The sequence below is a fragment of the Mauremys mutica genome, chromosome 2, assembly GCF_020497125.1.
Source record: "Mauremys mutica isolate MM-2020 ecotype Southern chromosome 2, ASM2049712v1, whole genome shotgun sequence".
Classification (NCBI taxonomy): Eukaryota; Metazoa; Chordata; order Testudines; family Geoemydidae; genus Mauremys; species Mauremys mutica.
In genome coordinates, this window is record NC_059073.1 from 229,357,249 (window position 1) to 229,377,638 (window position 20,390).

The 20,390-nt window shown below is 39.8% G+C and overlaps 1 protein-coding gene and 1 long non-coding RNA gene across 4 annotated transcripts in view; one reads left to right on the forward strand and one right to left on the reverse strand.

Annotated features, from left to right (window-relative positions):
- ANKRD28 (ankyrin repeat domain 28) overlaps window positions 1-16,398 on the forward strand; it is a 198,263-nt gene extending 181,865 nt beyond the window's left edge. For all 3 annotated transcript variants that reach the window (XM_045005108.1, XM_045005106.1, XM_045005107.1), the window contains exons 22-28: window positions 1,184-1,271; window positions 1,368-1,451; window positions 2,025-2,170; window positions 2,387-2,469; window positions 2,650-2,732; window positions 11,414-11,505; window positions 14,423-16,398. In XM_045005108.1, coding sequence (XP_044861043.1) covers window positions 1,184-1,271; window positions 1,368-1,451; window positions 2,025-2,170; window positions 2,387-2,469; window positions 2,650-2,732; window positions 11,414-11,505; window positions 14,423-14,709 — 863 coding nt within the window. In that variant the 3' untranslated portion in view covers window positions 14,710-16,398. The remainder of the gene's footprint in view (window positions 1-1,183; window positions 1,272-1,367; window positions 1,452-2,024; window positions 2,171-2,386; window positions 2,470-2,649; window positions 2,733-11,413; window positions 11,506-14,422) is intronic.
- LOC123363765 lies at window positions 4,894-10,751 on the reverse strand. Its single transcript, XR_006576887.1, has 3 exons — window positions 8,387-10,751; window positions 7,141-7,265; window positions 4,894-6,324 (listed from the first exon to the last, which is right to left on the reverse strand). It is a non-coding gene; the product is annotated as an uncharacterized LOC123363765 (long non-coding RNA).
- Window positions 16,399-20,390: the final 3,992 nt, after the last annotated feature.

The following is a 20,390-nucleotide window of genomic DNA, read 5'->3' on the forward strand; positions in this document are numbered from 1 at the left end:
TATTGGCCAACCAAACAACAATATACACACAGCAGTCTGGTAAAGGAGAGAGAGAACAATACGGAACATATAGCATTTACTTTACTTACACCATCCCTTGTGGAGAAACCCAAAGTGTCAGTCATCATCCTCACTGTCATCATTCTCACCATCATTATCATCAGCACCAGTGGTGATCATCCTGGGCTATAGGCCTGTGTTACAACATTAATTCATACTTACATTTCACCTCTGTATTCTAAATATGCATGATATCATTTATCCTTGGCTACATTGGTATTTGAGTGAGAGAATTTCCAATATGACACACAGAGGCTTATCAGCATTGTCATCCACATCAGTTTCAGTGGCATTATTTATGACCAAACTCCAGGAAAAACTCCACTAGAACGATGTCCCTTTCAGAGAGAGATGAAACACTGCAATCTAAAGTTTTTTCAGTTGGGTAAAGATGCAGGAGAGACCATTGTCCCCCCCAACATATGAGCAAATAGTTCAGGAGAGAAGAAAAGTACCAAAATCAAACAAGAGGCAGATGTTTTCTTTCTGTATTTATATAAAAGGAGCTTACACCCAAGAGAGGACTTTAAATGTTTAGAATAAATATCACTGTGTATGCAGGGAATATATAGTGGGATAATTCATTACAGTGAATAATATAGAAGCAAGAACATATTTGTTTATAATTCTACTGTTTAAATTATTTTAAAGTTTGGGTCATGATTATCTTTCAGCCCATGTTGTGGATGTACTCAATTTGTGACTCCATGTTATTCAGCAGTTCAGTGGGGGGAAAAAAGCAAACCCCCAAAACATCTCTTTCCACTAGAGAAAGGAGTACAGTGGAAGAAAATCTTCCAGCTGGACTAAGTGGTTAGTCTATTGAATGAACTCTAAAGCTACTATATTATAAGAGCTAAATTGTCTAAACATTCTTCATGTGCCCCAGCCAATGCATCATGACTTCAGAGTTCATAAACTCCTGCAGTTCTGGGTCTACTATTCTGATTGTACTTGTGGCTTCTAGACTCCTGAAAATGCACCATGTTTTTGTTAATCCCCAGATACGGCCACATCTAAAGTAATTCAAGTGTGCATTTAAGACTTTCAGAGGAAATGTCATTTAATTTACCTTAGCTGTGTGTGTTGTTTTGTTTATAATATCTGATTTTAAAACTTCTAGGTCATGACAGCTGTGTAGAGCTTCTTTTGGAACAGGAAGTTTTCCAGAAAATGGAAGGAAATTCTTTCAGCCCATTGCATTGTGCTGTGTAAGGAAGTCCAAGATTACTGTAACAAATTTCATTAGAATATTTATCAAAAGCTCAATCATTCTCTAAGTAACACCCTGTTTAATTTTTTAATAGCATAAATGACAATGAAGGTGCTGCTGAAATGTTAATTGATACGTTGGGTGCTGGCATTGTAAATTCAACAGATGCAAAAGGAAGGTAGGAATATAACAACTGCACTTAGGAAACAGTGCACTGCAAACACTCCTTGCTTTTGTGTCATAGCCTTAATGTTTTTTAAACTTATTTGGCATATTTGTTTTCTTTTCTATATAAAGGCATTTTTTTGGTTATATCCTAACAATGGTTGTTGGGGATTTTTAAAAACCATGTATTGTGTTAATTGAGCTGAATTGGGTTTTTTTTGTGTAGGAGAATTTTTGGGCATTTTTATAATTGCATAAAAATTTGTACAATGTAAATCTTTATGCCTATTAACTATATTTTAGTATTTTGTCCATTTTATTTTTCTAAGTCATCCTTGTCCATATTATGGGCTTACTGGTTGCTAAATATTCATTTTAAATTTGAGGCCAATTATTTTTAAAAACTGAAAAATGATCTTATAATAGTAACTGTGACCACTCTAACAATAATGGCCTTAGTGTATTTTTATGGTAGTGACTGCCCACAGTGATACAATTGCAGGATCACAGCCAAAGTTTTCACCTGTGAATAAAGCATTATGTACATTTCCGGGATGTAAGCCCATTTCCTCTTGATTTCTTTTAGAACCCCCCTTCATGCAGCAGCTTTTACAGATCATGTGGAGTGTTTACAGCTTCTACTCAGTCATAATGCTCAAGTAAATGCTGTAGATTCTTCTGGAAAGACTCCTCTAATGATGGCTGCAGAAAATGGGCAAACTAACACCGTTGGTAAAGAGAGAGCTTAAATATCTTCTACTTTAACTTTTAATAATGTACAGTAATATCCTACTATAGATGTTGTTTTAAAATTAACATAGGTTATGCATTCACACGTTTATTAGAAGTGTATTATTTTAGGTTTTAATCTTCATTTTATAAAGTGGAAAATAGATAATTCCTTTAGGAACACACTTTTTAGTTAATGCAAACTTTTATTTCCTTCAGAGGTGCTGGTTAGCAGTGCTAAGGCTGATCTGACCTTGCAAGATAGCAGTAAAAACACAGCACTCCATTTGGCTTGCAGCAAGGTGTGTGTCAGTTTCTATTTGAGCCCTTTTTTGCATGTTTATTTGTTAATGAAAAACTATTTTTTAAAATATGATCTTTGTTAAACTCTGTAAAATCTCCAGAAACTACTTCAGACAGACATACAAAACAATTGCTTCAATGAGTGTGTTATCTGACAAACACGTTTCCTGTATATTTAGGGTCATGAAACTAGTGCCTTGTTAATACTGGAGAAAATTACGGATAGAAACCTCATCAATGCCACCAATGCAGCCTTGCAAACGTATGTATGGCCACTGAACAATATTTTACAGTTGGATTTTCAATATATTTCTGCTATTAGTAAAGCTAATAATTACATAGACAATTTTAAGTGTTCAGGTTTCCATCTGAATAAGAGAAAGGGATGCTGGAAAAATCTTAGGCCATTGTGGCTCAAAGAATTCTATCAGGAATGACACTAATCCTCTGAGATGATCTGGAGGACAGTAGTCTTGTGTGTTAATTCTTTATAAGCACTATTCAGCTTTTTCTATTAAAAATTAAATAGTTAATTCCAATGAGTGTTACAAATGTCTGATTTGCTGTTTAAAAAAAAAAGCAGGTGACTTAATTATGAAAATGCTAGCTGGAGAGTGCCTCATTGCTTTAATAAAAGTAAACAAAAAGTAATCTGGTATTTTCTAGCTAACATTCCGTCTTAAAAACTTTTATCTCAGAACTCTATTTTTGAGCCCGGTTATGGGGCAATTCAAATGTAAGAAGCATTTCGTACTATAAAACTGTGAAATGTATTTGGAGGATGGAGGATTTTAATAACTGATTCTTCTGTTTTTATTTTCTCTTAAAAAGTGATATTGGCAGCCTAGAACACCTACCCACATGGATTTCTAAAATCATAACAGTCAGAAGAAAACATAAAAATTTATCAGGGCTGCTAAACGACTCTTGGATGGTTTAGCATTAGCAACCCTGTCATGTGTTCCTGCTCCTCTGTTGGAATCTCTCTCATCCAATTGTTGCTCAAGGGATTTCCTTACAAAATCACTTCCTGTCAATTAGGGGCTGCTTTGATTTGGGAATTAGACAGCTAGGCTCCTGCTCTTGCTGCTCACCATATTGGATCTTAAGCAGCATGGAACACACTAAGCAAGAAGAAGAATGTAGCTGAGGTGATGGCTGGTTGCCCTGGCACATGACTAATGAGAGGCAGAAAGAGGTGGAGAGAAAACAAGCTGGGAGACAAAAGGGGGAACAAAAGAAGATAAAGAGAATGGAGGCACATTAAGGAGGGTGGGGACAGTCTCTTCTAACTTACTCCAAACAACCTGAATCAACCATACGGCTCATGTGGATCTCCAGGGAAAATCAGTGACCTTTTTCTCACTGGCAAGAAGTGTCATGCACTGAGCTGCACAAAACTTGAATAATTGTAGTGTTTAAAATATTTTACTGATATGGAAGCTTATTTTACAATCAGTTATACTGAGTTCCTAAACCAAGTGCATCACAAATTATGTTGTTTTTTTAGCAAGATGAATGCTGACAGAAGTAGGCCCAAATCGTAAATAACTTTTTCAAATGGATTTCAGTTTATTCATGGTGTTAAATGCTTCTTACTTCTTGAACTTTAATATTTTGAGCTACAGACAATAGGTGCAATTCTTCAAGTAGTGTCCATATAGATGTTCCTCTTCAGGTGCGCACATGCCTCTTGAGCCCTGGATCGGAGATTTTCTGTTAGCAGTGTCCGTTCGGCCCACACATGTGCCCTATGGCTCCTTGTTCTGGATACCAAGGCTGTATAGGGATGGCCTGGCAAACCAGCCTCAGTTCCTTCTCATCTGCCTTGGCCCAAGACAGAGCCCTAGCACATCCACGTTTACCGTGCCTCAGCTTTTCTAATACTCCTATAGTGATTAAGATCGTTCTTATAGTTAGTTGTTAGTGTACTTATAATTAATCAGTTAGATAAGTAAAAAGAGAATTATTTTACTCCCTACTTTCCCCTCAGGGGACAGATTTCAAACATTGCCTCTCATGCTGAGAGGCTATACTTGTGAGTGACAGCCACTCTGTGTGTGTCTGTTGCTTGAAGGAGTCCTTTGTCTCCCAGAAGGGTAACTTCTGCCTGGCCCTCAACTCCAGGGTAAGGAAAAACAGGGAGATTAAACTCAGACTGGTAATGAAGGAACGCTCCCTTCAGCCAGCTTCTGAGTCCCATCAGGAGACATCCCATCTCCTCTCCCCCCTCTTTTTGGAGGCTTCAGGGAAGGCTTCCAAAAAGAGGATTGCGGACTCTCACCTTAAGGCGCCCATTCCAAATAGGCCCAGGTCCCTGGCAAGATGTACAGTCTCCAAAGCTTTATCCTCTTGACTCAGTACTATTGAGTCGAAGGACTCCTCCTCTGGTACTGATGGAGCCGTAAGGTCCTATAGCATGAAGGAGAGAAATGACTCCGATAGGCCCTTAGTACCTTCTACCAGCAAGCAGAGACACTCGGTATTGGCAGCGTTGAGTTTAGCCCAACCGCTGGTACACGTGCATGCAGAATCGTCGGCATCAAACAGGCAACAGCACCAGACACCATTGGCGTCCGCTTTAGTACACCCACCATCAGCGGTACCACAGGCTTCAGCCACCGTGGCCTCAGCTACTGCATCAGTACCAATCCCCTACTCGGTACCACAGGAGTTCAGATATACTAAGGACGCTCTATAAGGGAGTCCCAGCTCCTCATGAGTACCAAGCATCTCTGAGGACTGTGACGCTGAACTACTGTTCTCCAATACTGGAGGACTCTCCACTATTTTCAGCAGGTAATCATCCATTGAATGTAATGGAGGGAAGTCCCTGCTGGTCTCCTGTTTCTGTTCAGGGTTCACCAACATATCCCTTCAGGAACACATTCTCTGCAAGTCATAGCAAAGATTGGACTCATTATCAAGGGTGGTGGAACCAACCCTGCATGCCACCCCCAATGCCATATGGGCCCCTCCAGTGCCCATGTTGTGATTCCTGGGCTGCCTGTCAACAATTTACCAAACTACTGATACCATCTCATAGGGTGACCAGAGTTGTACAGCCCTCTCCTCCCTAACCAGCCCCCCCCCTCACAGGAGGAGACATGTGAGGAGCAGGAAGCCATGGCACATAAGGCGGTCACCACTCAAACACCTATTTTCATCCTTGTCACTAGCCAAGGTGTTTATGTCTCTGCCACCAGCCATGGCTGATGATTTTTGGCAATTCAAGACCTCATAAAGAGGGTAGCTGACACTCTTCAGATTCCTCTCAAAAAGGACAAGGATTTACTGCACAAAGTGTTGGATATCTTGCAGACAGCAACACCCTCCATGATGGCATTACACATCAGTGAGGTGCTCCTAGATCCAGCTAGGATAGTGTGGTAGATACCTGCCACTATTTTGCCTCAATTTAAATGGGTGGATAAGAGGTATGTTCCCCTTACTTTTTGTTCTCACACTCTCCATCTAACTCCCTTTTTTTAAACCGCTATTTACATTCCTAGGCCAAATATAATGATAACAGATTCATAGCTTTTATTGAACATCTGCCACAAGAAAATAGGGAGCAATTCCAGTCCACAGCCTCAGGGGGCTAGTTGGTGGCCAGAACTGCTTTTCAAGAATCCTAAATTGCTGCAGACGCTGTTGCCAGGTCCATCTCCATAGTGGTGGTGGTGGAGTGCAGGGCATCTTGGCTCCATTCCTTGGGGTTTCTGAGAAATAGAGAACACCATGGAGGGACCTCCCCTTCAATGGTTGTAAGCTGTTCTTGGAAACCACGGATGAGTCCTTGCATACTCTAAAGGAGTCTAGGGCTACTTTACAATCCTTGGGTATATATACACCTACAAATAAGACAAGGTTTAGTATGTCCCAGAGTGCCCAGTGCTCGCATCCTATTCAGTTTTCTGGGGTTGTAGGTCCACTAACACACATCCCCACACACCTCCCCACAGAAAGAGACATAGATTTCGGTGAGAGAGGACCTCCCAACTGTCCTCCATGATCACCCAGTCATCTTCAAAGCAACAGGTTTGATGGGTTGGTCAAGGGTTCACATCCTCCTGCACCTCTGGATTTACAGCTGCATCCATTAGCCCACCTCCTGCCTTTAGAGACCACCTTGCCTAGTTCTATAATGCTGAGAGATGAATCACTACAGACAACTGGGTCATAGACATCATAAAATGGATGGTATACCTTGATGTTATGTCCCTCCTTCCCTTTGACACCCCCCCTTCCCCATCCTTCTTCAGGGACCGCTCTTGCAAGCTTTTATTGAGACAAGAAGTGAACTGTCTCTTTCAGTTAGGAGCAATAGAGCCAGTTCCTCTTCCTCACAGAGACAAGTGATTTTACCCTAAGTATTTCCTTGTGCCAAGGATCTTACTTAGATCTAAGACTTGTAAACAAGTTTGTAAAGTCTCAAAAGTTCAGAATGTGTGACTCTGGCAGCTGTGATTTCTTCATTAGAGAAAGGGGTTTGGTTTTCAGCCCTCAACGTACGACATGCAAATTTCCATATAACAATATACCGATCACACAGGAAATACCTATACTTCACTATAGGCTAGGATCATTTCCAATACTGAGTGCTTTCCTTCAGTGTTTCCTTGGCCCCAAGGTTGTTCTCAAAAGTCCTGGCAGTAGTGGTTGCTTACCTCTGACAAAAAGCGATCCTACTCTTCCCATACCTTGACAACTGGCTACTCAAGGGCCGTTCCTACTAAGCAGTGCTGTCTTCTACCCAGATGGTCCTTGCTGTGGTCCAGAGTTGGGTCTGTAGCTGAATGTAAAAAAGTCCACATCTAACCCCTGTACAGAAGATACAGTTTATAGGAGCATATTTGGTCTCATTGACAGCCAGAACCCATCTTCCTTTAAACAGCTCCTTAACTTTGTCATGTCTGGATGGGCAGTTCAGGGGAGCCCTTGAACCACTATAAGGAATGGACTTCAGGTCCTGGGACATGTGGCAACTTGCACCTTTTTGACAAATCACACAAGGCTGCCTCTCCATTGCTTCCAGAGTTGACTCAAAGCAGCATATTCTCCAGTCAAACACATCTTGGACAGACAGCTGATGGTTCCTCTGCAAGTGAGGGATTCTTCAGACTGGTGGAAGGATCAGCTCAATGTTTATGAAGGTGTTCCTTTCTGTTGCCCAGCCCCATCAGTGACTTTAAAAACAGATACATCACTGTTGGGATGGGGAGCCTTCCACAATACCCTCACAACTCAGGCCACATGAACAACTCAAGAAATCACCCTGATACTCGTCCCCGTGCAGCAAAGTCATGAAACTGTGGAATTGGCGCATAGGTCATCAGATCCAAATTTCACCAGACTACCTCCCAGGTATTCAGAACACCACAGCTGTTGTCTTCAGCAGACACTTCTCACAGGATTAGGAATGGAAGCTGGATACCCAAGTTCTCCACAGAATATTCCTAAAATGGGGACTGCCAGAAGTGGATCTCTTCACCACCTCCAGGAACAGGAAATGTCCTATTTTCTGCTCAAGAGGGCATCTGGGCCACCACTCCTAGGGAGATGCCTTTCTTCTATCTTGGAAGAAGGGTCTATATGCATTTCCTCAAACACTGCTACTACTGATAGTGAAGAACAAGATCAGACAGGGCAGAACCGGAGTTATCCTTATAGTGCCAACGTGGCCAAGACAAGCTTGGTACCCTTATCTGCTTCACATATGTGTCTAACCGTTGTCTAGGCTCCCAGCTATTCCTCATCTACTGTCACATGATACAGGTTGTATGCTTCATACCAACCTAGCGATTCTCCGCCTCAGGGCATGGCTTCTTGATGGTTCATAGTGAATCCTCCTGCTCTATAGAAGTACAACAGGCACTACTGAATACTAGAGAAAGATCAACTTGCACTACTTACCTGCAGAAATGGAAGAGAGTCTTCCATTGGTATTGTTGTTGCCTCTTGCCTGATTTGGTGCCACTTTCAATCATCTTTGATTATCTGTTGGAGCTAAAGAAATCAAGTTATCAGTTAGTTCGATTAAGGTCCATTGGCCACAGTATTAGCCTTTCATTCTCCAGTAGAAGGGTTCTCCAAATTTGGTCATCCAGTATCATCTATTTATTTATTAAGCGTTTTGTAGAATCTCTGTCTGCAGATTAGAAACCCTATCCTGGTTTGGGACCTCAACCTGGTACTCAGTTACCTTATGAGACCTCCATTCGAACTAATGGCAATCTGTTCTGTGTTGCATTTATGTATGAAGACGGCCTTATTAGTAGCCATCACATTGGCCTATAGGGTCGGGAAGATTGGAGACTTGATGGCAGATTTCTCCCCACCCACTTTCACAGTGTTCTTTAGGGACAAAGTCTCTTTATGTCCACACCCTAAATTCTTACCTAAGCTTCTATCAGAGGTCCACCTTAGCAGTCCATTAATCTACCAGTGTTTTCCCCAAAGTCGCATAGTTCTTTCTCTGCAGGAATCTTGTTTACATACCTTGGATGTTAGACAGGCATTGGCTTTCTACTTCTATAGGACCAAGCAATTTAGGAAATCCATCTAAGCTCTTCATTTCCTTCAAGGATGGATCCACAGGGTCCTCAGTCTCTACTCCAGAGATTATGAAGATGCATATGTGGATGTATTATCACTTGTCATGATGTTGCAGGCATTCATCCACCTCCCCCCACCACCACCGAAAGGGGATAACACATTCAGCTAGATCTTAGGCAACATCTACAGCATTACTGAAGAATGTAGCAATATCTGAATTATGTAGTGTTACTACATGTACATTTTTGAAACCTTATGCCCTGATCCATGCTGCCAGATCCAATGCATCACTTGGTTCTCCAGTACCGCGTAGAGGTAGAGAGTAGGGTGGGGAGCAAGTTACTTGGGGCATACAAGGCTGCGACGGGGAAGAGGCGCTTTTCCCACAGCCCCAGTCCCGGAGCTGCTGTGGCGGGGGAGAGGTGCCTCTCCCCTGCTGCAGCAGCTCAGGCTGCAATGCATTCACTTTAGTTTCACAGTAAGTAAGTCATGGTAAAACTTGGCTCTCAAGACTACCACACTCCTGGGAAAGGGCATTGGGGTTACCAATGGTTAAAAGATTAGAACTTATTTAAAATCACTAATTACAAAGACAATCATCTCTGCTATCTACTAGAAAAGAACTGGGAGTGCAAAAGAGTGTACGCAGCAAGGTTTATATGGTTTTATACCACTAGCTGCAGTTTAATTGCAACTACTATTGCCACTTTTTACCAGCACAGAGAGTATGTGTATTTTAAATGAGTACTTCTGATGCAAAGCTTTCAACTATAACAAACAATATCATCAAATAGTATAGCCCAAAAATCTGTGCTGCCTTAAATTTGCTTGGGAATGTACTCTGTCTTAAAGATTTCTATTAAATAATCAAGCAAAATTCCATATACCATCACGGACCAAAGGCATGCAACAAGCCAGTAAAAAACATTTGGGGGCGGGGAGGGGAGAAACTGAGAATTTCCGCACAATTTTATTCCTGTTTGTCAAAATTTCAAGAGAAAAGGCGTTCCAAATGTTTGTGTGAAAAATTTTGACCAGCTGTAGTAAAAACCTATTGCCATGTTTACACTACTGTGAAAAGTAATTTAGCTCCCTCTGCTGGTTTTACATCAGCAATGCTCTGTCCCTGAGCACATCCTGACATCAAAAGTATGAATGGCCAATCAAGCAAGCTGTTAACAGAGAACCTTTGATAAAGTGTAGCTTCATTAGGAAGAGTGGGTGATAGCACACAACTGTGTTTTCAAATAGAAGAAGAAAGATTTGGTAGGGTAAGCTAGTTTAAAGTAACAGCAAATATTATGAACTTCTATACAGATAGCTTTAAAGACTTAAAAAGAAAACACCAGTATTGTCTGGGGGTTTTTTTGTTTGTTTGTTTTGGTTGTTTTTTTTTTAATGATCAGCTTCAGTGTGGGAGGTCTGACAGAGTTTTTAAAATTATAATTACTCCCATTTGTGTTCATAAACCTGCATTTGAGGAACTAAGGATTAAAGTTTCTGGATGGGATTTCCAGAAGCACTTGATGTTTGCTTACCTCTCCTTCACTGGAGTCAATGGGAGAACTTCAGTGGGCGCAGAGTTAAGCCAATGCTGACTGCTTTTGAAAAATATCCCACTCTATGTAACCAAGGTATGCTGACTCAGCACCTCACCTTCAAACCACTTGAATTCAAGTGGTAGGGCCTGCACCCCAACCCTCTGCCCCAGCCTTGAGCCCCTTCCCACACTCCGAACCCCTTGGTCCCACCCCCATACCTCCCAGCCTCCATATTGGTGCACATAACAAAATACATTCCGCACGTGGATGTAAAAAATTAGAGGGAACATTGATTTCAGCTCTTTTATATAATAGAATATGACTAGCATCCTGCTAGTGGTACTCTAATAAAAGACTATTGCCAGTGACCTACATAATTCCCCAGATGTACTGCAATGTACTTTCAGATTGCAATGAAAGATTAATTACTTTAATTATGGATACAACTAAAGTGGAAGGGGAATGTTTGTTGCTACCTTTTTAATAAGTTCTTTTTAATATTTTTTTATAATAAGGCATGCCAGATCAAGAGTTATTCCTTCACAATGTCATGTCATAAAAAGGAACTCGTTTTACTGGTACATAATTTTTATTGCAGAAATGTTCTTTGCTGTTAAGAGTAATAATAAGTATGCAGCTTTAAATGTTTCCTTTTTTTTTACTTAAAGGAAAATAATTTTATTTTTCTTTAATTTTTACATTCTCTAAGAAGTTAAGGAACAGAACAAATAAAGGAGTTCTACATAGTGTGGTTGTCAATGTAGATGGGTATTTCATTCCTAAAATATTATTTTGTATCTTGTTTGGAGGCTTATTCTATAACCAGGTTTGTTTGTCTTCACAGACCTCTGCATGTTGCTGCTCGAAATGGATTAACAGTTGTAGTTCAAGAACTTTTAGGCAAGGGAGCAAGTGTACTTGCTGTAGATGAAAATGGTAAGAATAAAATTTACCTTGTTTTCTAGTAAGGAACAGTAGTTTCTGCTCCTGCTTTGGAAAGTGGTAAACTTTCTTAAGTTTTATATTGGTTATATGATGGAATGCCTCCTTCTGAGAATGGGACATATGGATGCTGGGTCAGGTTAGCAAAGCAGGAGAAATGGAAGAGCCTGATTAAGTTTGGAACATTAATACAGGTTATCAAACGCAAATAATTGATTCTACATTGCAGTCTTGATTATATTAGGTGTAAATATACTCATTTTAGCAATATTGGAAACAATCATAAGAGCACAGTATCAGAGTATACTCTTACTTTTGGACATTAGTGACGGGTTTAATAGGCATGCACTAAAATCTTTTAAGTATAAATTTATAAAAGTAAGTTATGTACCACAGATCCCAGTTTTGGGGTCTCAAGCTTCTGCCTTGTAAGAGCTTTGCAGTACATAGAAGCAAGGAAACATAACTGCCTCATCTCAAAGGTGAAATCGTGCACTTTGTAGGGGCATAATGGAATTTAACTCTATCAACTGTCACTTTCTTTTCTCCTATCTCAAAAGCTCTGTAGTCCTTGTGCTGTTTTATTTCCTAGCAAGGAAAGTGATTTTGAGTGGTTGCTGCTTTTTTTCAGCAGAAATGCCTGTGAAATTTATAGTTCCAATCACTTTTTATGCTTTTTCTCTTTCTCTTGTAACTTCCCATTATCTTTTTGATATTTCACTGCTTAATCTCTCTGAAACATTATTTATCATAGGTAGTGGTTGCCACATCAGTAGTTCTCTAAAATGAAAAGAGATTAGAAGAGTAAAATATTTTGCAAGACAGATGCTCAATCCCAATTATAAATGGTACTTTTAGAGTAATTATTAAATGTAAATAATTTGTTTAATCTTCAGACTGGCCTGTAGTTTTGTTTTTTTCAGCATTTAATCTGGGATGTCATGTTCCAGATAACACTGGTCAACAGGTCATTAACAAGTAGCATGTCTTAAAAATGTCAACAATAAAAATCAATTGTATTTCTTTCTTCTTTGCATTAATTTCACCATAGCGCACAAATAGTAGAAATAGTGACACACATGGTCAGTTTAAACAAATCTGTTTTACTTGTCACCTTCACAAGAGATCTGCAGCATTGATAAATGTTATCTGGAGTTCTGTGCATTGAGTATCAATAGTGAGCTTTTTTCTGTCCTGTCCTGTCCTGTCTGCCTGAAATGTCCTCTTCATCCCAGTACAGCAGTCTCTCAAAACCCTTTCCTTTGAATCCTCCTCAAAATGCACATCTCCTGTAAAGACTGTCATTGTTCACTTTAACCTGTAGGTGCTATGATTTGTTGTAAACACTAAAAACAAAATCTGCTGCACTGTTGAACATCCCTGTCACATGGTCAGCTGGTGCTTTTTGAACTTGAATTATCTGACTTTTTTCTTAGATTGAATGCTCCTTGGGGCAGGAACGGTCTTACCCTGTTCTGTACAGTGTTGAGCACAATATCTATACTCAGCAAATAATAATTTTAATACAAGCTCTTCTTCCCCCCATTTGCTGTTCTTCCTTAATATTGTCCCATGTAAACACAATATTATTTTATGTGACAAGTTGCTAGAGTTGTCTGTCCAGTTACCTAATGTACAACACCAGTTGAACAGACAACAACAATTGTTGATGTTTCCTTAAAAAGCTTGAGCAACTGGATCCACTTTTACAACAAAAACAATTCCTTAGCAAGTAGAGTATATGCTGAGGAAATAAAAATTGCCTCCTTGATGATATCTTGTTACAGGACAGACCCATTTATGCGCGGGTGTTGGGACAGGGCCTCGGGCGGAAGGGGCGGAGCTAGGGTCAGCATCTCCCAGCCAGCCCTTCCAGGCCGCCTGGTCCAGGCTGCCTGGGTTCCCGTGGCGATTTAAAGGGCCCAGGACTCCGGATGCCACTGCTGCTGTAGCGGTGTCTGGAGCTCTGGGCCCTTTTAAATCGCCAGCCCTAGGGCAGCTGCTCCCTTTGTCCCCCACACACACACCCATTGGCAGCCGAGGGGGGGGCAAAAGGGGCAGCGACCTTAAAGCGCTGCAGGGTCCTTTGCCACGGCAGCGCTTTAACGTTGCTGCCCCCTTCTCTCTCACTCACACTCACACACACACACTGGCGGCCCAGCACTGTTGCAGCAAAGGACTGTCCTTAAAGCACTGCCGCAGCAGCGCTTTAACGTCCCTGCCCTTCCCCCCCACCCTTCAGCAGTAAAGACGTACATGTTTCCACTTTGCACTTCCTGTCAATTTCTATGTCAATGAATTAGTGAGCAAATCTGTAGCGCTACATAGCAAGTTCCTGTACCGCATGTTAACAAATCTCGCCTGTTAAATAGGTAGTACTGGAAGGCAAAATCACAATAACAATCAAGTGCCCCAGATAATCGTCTTCCAAGAATATTGAAGGAATTGGCCTATGAAATTGCAAATCCAATAGCAAGATTTTTTTTTAATGAATCTTTAAACTCAGGGGTCATACCCTAGATGACTGAAAAATTGCTAATGTAAGAGAGGAAAAAACCTGACCCAGGCAACTATAGGTCTGTTAGATTGACTTCAATTGTACACAAGATCTTGGAGCAAATTTTCACTTGTTTTTTATTTTTTTAAATAAATACTAATAAATTCCTAGGAAATCCTTAAAATCAAAAAACGAAATACTATAATCAGCAAGTAAACATTGTAATACTTTTGTAACAGCAAAACTTTACAAGAATAAATGATATTGTAATTTTAAATTGTTTAATTTTATGTTCCTTTTTAAACAGAACTAAGCAATTGAAACGTTTTTACAGCTGTCTGATTGAATGCTGTTGAAGAATTTGTACACTTCCTACTTTTTAAACAAAGGTTTTGATTTTATTTTGATTTCTAGGTTACACACCAGCTTTGGCCTGTGCTCCCAATAAGGATGTGGCTGATTGTCTAGCTCTCATTTTGGCCACGATGATGCCTGTTACATCAAGCAGCACTTTACCTTCCCTTACATTCAATGCCATTAATCATTACACCAACACCTCAAAAACTGTCACGTTTGACTCCTTGCCAATCATGAGGAGTGAACATAGCTCTTATTGTAGCTTCAACAACATTGGCAGGGAAGATGGCTACCCATATACAGAAGAGGATGAGCTTAATGACTCAGATTCTGAGACCTATTAAGAAGCTTCATCTGGAGGTCTGAAGAGTGAGCCCGGTCATCTGAAGGTCAGAATTGTGCTTTTGGAAAAAAGCAGTCAGTGTTTGATTACAAAAGAGGACAGACCTACGAGAAGATTTTGGGGTTTTTTAATTGTGGATACATATGAAAGATCTATGTGTGACACTAGGAGGATTTTAAAGAGCAGGTTTTGCAAAAGAAGCATAAATTCTTGAAAAATACTTGGAATCTACAGCAAAAAAAATTAAGAATGTCAAAACTGTTTTATTTAATTGTACATTACCATTTTGTTTGTGGTGCCAGGAGTAACTTCTCCAGACTCTGCACCCTAGTCTGTGTAAATGAACAACATATTTGTACAACAAAAAGGACATCTGATTTAACTATAATCAATAAAACTAAAACCATTTTGAAGGCAATAAATGAGTTTGGTACAGTAGGCATTGTGTGTGCAGCAAATTGCCAAAGGACCAAATAACTTAAAGATTTTTTTAATTAAATACCTTTTTGTGGAAACTGGAATAGGTTAAATGAGATGTTGTCTTAACCAAACCTTAATTATTTCTGGGAATGAAGCTTAGATTTGGTTTTAAATGTTGATTTTTTTTTATAATCTAAAAGCCTTCCGACACTATTAAATGTACCATGAAAGAAAGCAGATGTATCTTTCAGTTTTGTTTTTTCTTTTAGATTAAACAAAAATGAACTTGTCAAACTTTTATAAAGCTTAAAAAAAAAACCAGCTAACAAGGTGCAGTCAGGGTGAAACATGTACAGTGTAATAAACAAGGGGAGGGGTGGGAGGGGAGCAGTAATTGTTGCACAGTTTTAGATTTTTAACTTCTGGGTTTTAAATTGAGATATTTTTATTTAAATACATGAAGGGTAATTTACTGAGAAAATGAAACTGCATAAAAATCTCCTGACACCCTGTTGTGACTGAAAGTTCTTAGGGAATGGATTTATCAACAATTCACCCACTTATTTGCATCATCAAGTTTGTAAGTGAGATGAAGTCTGTGCCTCCATATTGTATTTCTTTTAAATCCTGGAGTTCTGAGTCGGGGGGGAGGGGGGGAAGGTGAATTTAAAAGAAAGTTTCCCTGTTATCAAAAGGTACAATGCTGGATCTTTGGGAAGAAATATCTGTGGTGTTCTCTATTTAAAAAAATCAATAGAAGATGCAGGCCCCTGTAGTGTAGTACAAACTTGCCCTCAGTCTTTTTATTTATAACAGACTACTGTTTAAAAAAAAAAAAAAAGGGTGGGGGGGAGGCTGAAAAATGGAAGACTGAAGTTTGTCTGTTAAATGAGTATTTCGTTTATTGGGTTCTGCTTTAACTATAACTATTACTTTTAAAGTGAAACTGCTTATGTACATGCAAGGGATTCTTGCATGTCCAGGTAAAATACAAATAAACTGAATCCCAGTGACCTTTTATCCTTTTTGTATTGTGAAACTGGAAACCTTAATGCCATTGTAAATTATCAGCTGGTTTTCTGAACATAAAGTGTGGAAAAACAGGACAGTATTTTGATCTATTTGATAATTTTGTGGGTTTTTTGAAGAATTAATGAGCATGTACATAGATATAGTGATTGCTTGAATACTGTATTTACCTGCACTCTTTCAGTACATCAAGATTCCTGTATATTTTACAGAGTATAATAAAACCCAGATGTGAGTTGTATTTAATGAATAATTTATTTGTATCTGTGTACCATACTTAAGCAGTAATTACAAAGATTCTTTTGTTGAATAACTATTAGAATTTATAAAATTTATTTTACAAAGGCTTTGCTGTCCTTTTAATTCCAAAGTGCATGTAAATAATTCAGATTTACAATCACTTTACAAGGAAGACCTAGGTGATGTTTAATTACTGTTTAGAATCTAGGTTGCCTTGTAAGCATCACCTTTTTTGTTAGGAGTTCATAAATATTGATTAATGGCAGAAACAGCATATTGCACATATGATCCTTCCGCACTATAGAGAGAGAGTTGGGGAGTCCATGCTTTTTCTATACCACACCGTCCTCTGAATCTTCTTTGGAGTTCTTTGTTGTTTAGCCACACTTTTGATTCACTACATCTAATCAGTATCTTATCAGTAACCTGGTAATTTCTATGATGATATGATCTGAACCAGTTGGGACAAGGGTTTCCCCACACTGCAAAGAAGAGTATTGACTTAGGTCACATGCTTGTTGTCTGAAAGGTAACATCTGTGATATTTCAGTTACTGGTGCTTTTCAGTTTTTGCTGCTCCCTAAGAACTGTGAGACGGCCTTACTGAATGCAGCTGAAATCTGTACTAGCAAATGTTTCTGCTCTTAAAATTATCGCATCTTGAAGAGTTATCTCAGGGTAGTCTGTTGCCTTGGCCTGTGTGGGTCCTCTAGGGGGACGCCTAGAGAAAAAGGACAGTAATTTATAGGATGGCTGACAATTACCTAATTTGAAATGTTCCTGGGTTGAACACTAGGTCACTTAGGGCAGGCCATCAGTCCCCTAAAGAAGCCTGTTGATTTAAATGCATTGCTAACTTCGTTCTGTTTTTAAAAAGGCACTAAAAAGAAAAGAAAAAAAATCAATACAACCCTCACCAAACTCTTCTCTTGTTCCATTGCAGCTTATGGTTGGAGGAAGCAGCCTGTGTCTGTTTTGTTCCTTAGAACGGTATTCTTTTTAACTAATGTTCTTTGTGAGCCTGCCATTTTTGTGTCTAAGCTGCCTCTGCCCTTAATGCTGTTAAATAATTTTTTTAATGTTTATATGAGTTTAGAATTGCAGTGAGCCACTAATATGAACATAAGAATGGCTATCCTGGGTCAGACCAAAGGTCCACCTAGCCCAGTATCCTGTTTTTCTGACAGTAGCTGGTCCCAGATGCTTGAGGGGGTGAACTGCCAGGGCAATTATCAAGTGATCCATCCTGTGTCATCCAGTCCCAGCTTCTAGCAGTCAGAGGTTTCGGGACACCCAGAGCGCATGGGGTTGTGTCCCTGACAATCCTGGCTAATAGCCAGACCTATCTCCCATGAACTTATCCAATTCTTTTTTGAATCAGTGATACTTTCTTGGGCCTTCACAACATCCCCTGGCAACGAATTCCACAGGTGGACTCTGCGTTGTGTGAAGAAGTACTTCCTTTTGTTTGTTTTAAACCTGCTGCCTATGAATTTCATTGCGTGACCAATGTTTCTTGTGTTATGTGAAGGGTAAATAAAACTTCCTTATTCACTTTCTCTACACCTTTCATGATTGTATACACCTGTACCATATCCCCCCTTAGCTGTCCCTTTTCTAAGATGAACAGTCCCTGTTTTTTAAATCTCTCCTCGTATAAAAGCTGTTCCATTCCCCTAATTATTTTTGTTGCACTTCTCTGTATTTTTTAAATTCTAATATATCTTTTTTGAGATGGGGTTATCAGAACTGTATGCAGTATTCATGGTGTGGACATACCATGTATTTATATAGTGTCATGTTTTCTGTCTTATCTATCCCTTTCTTAATGGCTCCTAACAGTCTGAGCTTTTTTGACAGTCGCTGCACATTGAGCAGATATTTTCAGAGAACTGTCCATGATGATAGCAAACTTCCTTGAATAGTAACAGTTAATTGTATAGTTGCAATTATGTTTTCCAGTGTTAAACTCCCAGTATAACTTGAACTGCTGTAGCCAACTGTTAATCTGTCCACAGATTTTTTTTTTTTTGAGTTGTACCCATCTGGCCTAATTCTCATTTTTGCAAAGGCCCCTTTTAACCACTCTGATCATGTAAAAGGGCTTTACGGGTGCGTTAGTATACATGAGCATCAAATCAGGCCCACTGTTTACAAGAATATGGTCTTATTCCAAAAAGTGTGTTTAAAAAAAAAACAGCATGCAAATGTGTTTAAAGAATAGGTTGCTATGGTTAACGACTCATTGAAATGGCATGAAATAGACGGTTCCACATTTATATATAACAGATTATATGGCCTGCCTGTGGATGCTCTTTTTCAAACTTCTAGAATCACAGAAATGTAGGGCTGAAAGGGACCTTGAGAAGTCATCCAGCCCAGCCACCTGTGATAAGGCAGGGCCAAGTAAACCTAGACTCTCACTGGCTCCTTAACTACCCATATAGTTAGAAAGTTTTCCTGATATCTAACCTAAATCTCCCTAGTTGCAGATTAAGACCATTACTTCTTGTCCTACCTTCAGTGGATGTGGAGAACAGTTGATCACAGGCCTCTCAAAAACAGTCTTCAAATATGTTAAGGGCTGTTATAATCAGGTCCCCGCCTCAGTGCCCTTTTCTCAAGACTAAATTATGTTTGAGTCAAACTTATTTCCAAAGTTCATAGTCTGAAAGGAGACTTTTAAATTAAATGCTTAATTTGTAATGAATGAGGAGCCAGGGTTTAAGAATTTTTTTTACTTTCATAACTGATGTGGCAAGCCCAGAGGTGCCAGGGCTATGAACTGCCAAGCCTAGAGGTGCTGGGGCTCAGCCCTGGCACACCCTGCCACAAATTAAGCAATTCTTTCCAGAAAAGAACATTGCATACTGTGTCTTGCTAGTATAATTTCTCAATGTACAGATTACTGGTACATGATTATTACAACATGCTTTACCCAAGAAGCCTTCTGGGATTATCACCAAGGCTAGTCTGAATTCTGTTTTATCAATGGACCATTCAGCTGCTCAGATACATTTGCCTTGCTAAGAGGAGGGAACAGAATGATATGCCTTAACCACAGCAGCCTAATGAGCCGTTGGCTCAGGGGAACTTTGACTTTAGAACACTGGTTCCCAAACTTTAGCAGCCAGTTCACCCCTTTCACTAAATTGTGAAATCTCATGAACCCCCTCCTAAAAATGAATATTTCCAGGGATTTAAGTTTAAGTTTCCTCAGTGTGATGGATGCACTTGTTTTGCTCTGCATAGCTCTTGGAAGTCCAGAACCGCTGATGGGGGCAGGACTCAGGCTGCCAGCCCCAACTGCCCTGGCCTGCTCTCCCTGTCTGCCCTGTAACCGGGTCCCACCTGCTGCCTCCAATGCCTGGGGTCTTCTGGCCGCCATTAGTGAAAATTTTCTGGCGAACCCCCTGTAACGTTCTGCGAATCCCACTTTGGGAACCACTGCTTTAGAGTGATGCTGCATTTGACAAATGAAATTGTCACCCATAGACTGTTGTGTGTGGACTGTACAACGCAATCTTTACATGCGTAATCTCATTACAATCAATAAATCTGTTCCTGTGGATATGGTTTAAGATCAGGCCCATTATTTGGTTTTTTTTCTCTGTCGTCTTCCTCTTCCCTCCACCCAAAATGTTTTACTTCAAAACTCAGAATTCTATCAATAGAATTAAAATTCTCTCACACACACTCCGACACCCTTTAACAAAGATATATTTCCTGGTTACGCTGTACCTCTGAGCGTTCTGCTTGTGCGGATTATCTCCCTAACTCTTATCATCCCTTCATTAAAATTATAAAGCTAGATTTTTATCTTAAGTGCCATCATTTTTAAAATTCATGACTTGAGACTTTTGCCTATAGCTGTACACCCACCTCTGATAAGAGCTGAACAAAAATTACCAAGAATCACAAAGTTTAACTACAGTGCACCAACACAAATGACCAGAGGCTGAACTCTAGGTGAGAGTTTTTATTCCCCAAGAA